At 50.2% G+C, this 2,581-nt stretch overlaps 1 protein-coding gene across 1 annotated transcript; it reads left to right on the plus strand.

Annotated features, from left to right (window-relative positions):
• Positions 1-1,903: 1,903 nt before the first annotated feature.
• LOC103269850 (40S ribosomal protein S16) lies at positions 1,904-2,466 on the plus strand (the record flags this gene model as incomplete). Its single annotated transcript, XM_008067406.1, has 3 exons — positions 1,904-2,000; positions 2,111-2,158; positions 2,260-2,466. Coding segments are annotated over 3 exons (291 nt in total), but the record flags the coding sequence as incomplete, so codon positions are not given.
• Positions 2,467-2,581: the final 115 nt, after the last annotated feature.

Raw genomic sequence — 2,581 nt, forward strand, 5'->3', positions numbered from 1 at the left:
CTTGGAGTCTCACTGTCGCCCAGACTGGAGTGCAGTAGCCGCTCCCAGCCACCGCAGCCTCGACCTGCTGGGCTCCAGTGATCCTTCCGCCTCAGCCTTCCGAGTAGCCGGAATTACAGGCGCATGCTACCACGCTCGGCTAGTTTTTTGATTTATCGTAGAGATGAGGTCTCGCCTGCCCAGGTGGGTCTCGAACTCGCGGGCTCAGACAATCCACTCACTTCCGCCTACCAAAGTCGCGGGATTACAGGCTGAGCCACCGAGCCCGGCATCTGAAGCATTTTTAGACTACATTAAGATTCTTTTATGTAAATTACTTGACACATATGAAGGTGTATTCATTTCTTTTTTGAAGTCTATTGCTTTTGCTGGGCATAGTGGCTCATGCCTGTAATCCCAGCGCTTTGATAGGCAGAGATGAGAGGATGCCTGAGTCCAGGGGTTCCAGACCAGCCTAGGCAACTTAGCGTGATCTCATCTCTATGATGAAGCAAAACATTAGCCGTCCATGGTGGTACGTGCCAGTGGTTCCACTACTTGGAAGGCTGAGGCGGAAGGATCACCTGAGCCCAGCACTTCCAGGCTGTAGTGGCTGTGAGCGTGTCACTGCACTCCAGCCTGGGTGACAGAGTGAGTCTCCTACTCAAACACACACAAAAATAAAGTCTATTGCTGTTTTGTTTTGTTTTTGAGTTGGAGTCTCACTCTGTCACCCAGACTGGAGTGCAGTGGCCACTCCCGGCTACCGCAGCCTCTACCTGCTGGGCTCAGGCAATCTTTCGGCCTCAGCCTTCCAAGTAGCTGGAATTATGGGCACGTGCTACCATGCCTGGCTGATTTTGGTTTTTTTTTTTATTGTAGAGATGAGGTCTCGACAAGTTGCTGGGGCGGGTCTTGAACTCCTGGGCTCAGGCAGTCCTCTCACCTCGGCCTCCCAAAGTGTGGGATTAAAGGCTGAGCCACCGAGCCCAGCTAAGTCTATTGCTTTTGAAAGGCAAGAAGGGGGCAACCCCTTCAGGTCCCCTCCCACTGTGGGAGCTTTTCTGTCCTCTAAATAAATCCTGCTTTCAAAAAAACAAAAAAGAGAGAACGCGTACATTGCAGCATCAGGATTTTATAAGTGACTGAGAGTCTTTTGTATAGCAGATAATGAGTAATTATGACTTGTTATTGGCTGGCAGGTTATTTGAAGGGTTTGTATGTTGAATTTGGGGACACAGCAGTGACCAAGATGGCCTCAGGCCTTGCTCTCATGGAGCTCTGGGCCTAGTGGGGGAAATGGACTGAACCTAATACCAGAAACTGACCCAAAGTGGTCAGCATTGGGATGTGGAGCCTAGGGGGGAAGGCACCTGTCAGCCGACAGTAGGTGGAGCAAGTGTCTAGACAGAGGCACTGATCAGTGACCTGGAGCTGAGAAGGGAGAACATGGCACAAGTTGTGGTATACTTGTCGTTTCTCTGGAAATCAGGGTGAGGCTCAAAGGGGAGAAAGTAGTTCAGGTGAGGAACACAAAAGGTACCTGAGCAGCCCAGGAGTGACTTTCTGCTGTTTCTTTCAGCTTTGGTAGTTGCAGTAGCATGCTCCTTCAATGTTCAGCATTCTGAGAACCCTTCTGAGAGATGGGGAATCTGAGGTCCAGTGAGGGATGCATGGGAAGAGCCCAGATCATGTTGCCTTTACCTTATTACCTTATTTCTTGCCACTTCAAGTCTCTTGTGTGGCTTCTTGATTCCTCCTCTGACTCTGTAAAGGGTTCTGGGGGTGACAGCCTGACCCCTTTCCACTAGTACTTTGACACTGGTGGTGGCAGAATCCACACAAATAAGGAGAAATGCCCAGTGAGATGCTAAGCTTCCCAGCATGTGACTTAACACCCTGGTCATCGCCCCTGTTGTTTTAGCTATTGGAGCCAGTTCTGCTTCTGGGCAAGGAGCGGTTTGCTGGCGTGGATATCCGTGTCCGGGTGAAGGGTGGTGGTCACGTGGCCCAGATTTATGGTGAGTCCCAGGAACTGGTCCATATGGGTGGGAGGTGGCTCTGGGAGCAAGGCCTAGTCTTGGGCCTTCACAAAGCTCACGGGCCCTTTTCTTGTGTGCTTGCCTCACAGCTATCCGTCAGTCCATCTCCAAAGCCCTTGTGGCCTATTACCAGAAATGTGAGTTAGAGCAAGTTCTTCCCATCAGGTGAGTGGGTGTGTGGGAGAACTCTTCTGTGATTATTCACATCTTTTCCCGTCACCCCTCTTCTCGTCTTCAGATGTGGATGAGGCTTCCAAGAAAGAGATCAAAGACATCCTTATTCAGTATGACCGGACACTGCTGGTAGCTGACCCCCGTCGCTGTGAATCCAAAAAGTTTGGAGGTCCCGGTGCCCGCGCCCGTTACCAGAAATCCTACCGATAAGCCCATCACAAGCATCAGGGTTTACCTGTATAATAAACATTGTGGGATTTTAAGGTTTCAAGGAGTGTGGCCTTCTATGGTACTGTGTCTTTGTGACTAGGTGCAATGCAGGAAACACCCTCAGCCTAATTCCGCTCTGGAATTTTTTTTTTTTTTTTTAGTTGGAGTCTCACTCT

The sequence above is a fragment of the Carlito syrichta genome, unplaced genomic scaffold, assembly GCF_000164805.1.
Source record: "Carlito syrichta isolate Samal-C Ts95f unplaced genomic scaffold, Tarsius_syrichta-2.0.1 Scaffold106389, whole genome shotgun sequence".
NCBI classification, from domain to species: domain Eukaryota; kingdom Metazoa; phylum Chordata; class Mammalia; order Primates; family Tarsiidae; genus Carlito; species Carlito syrichta.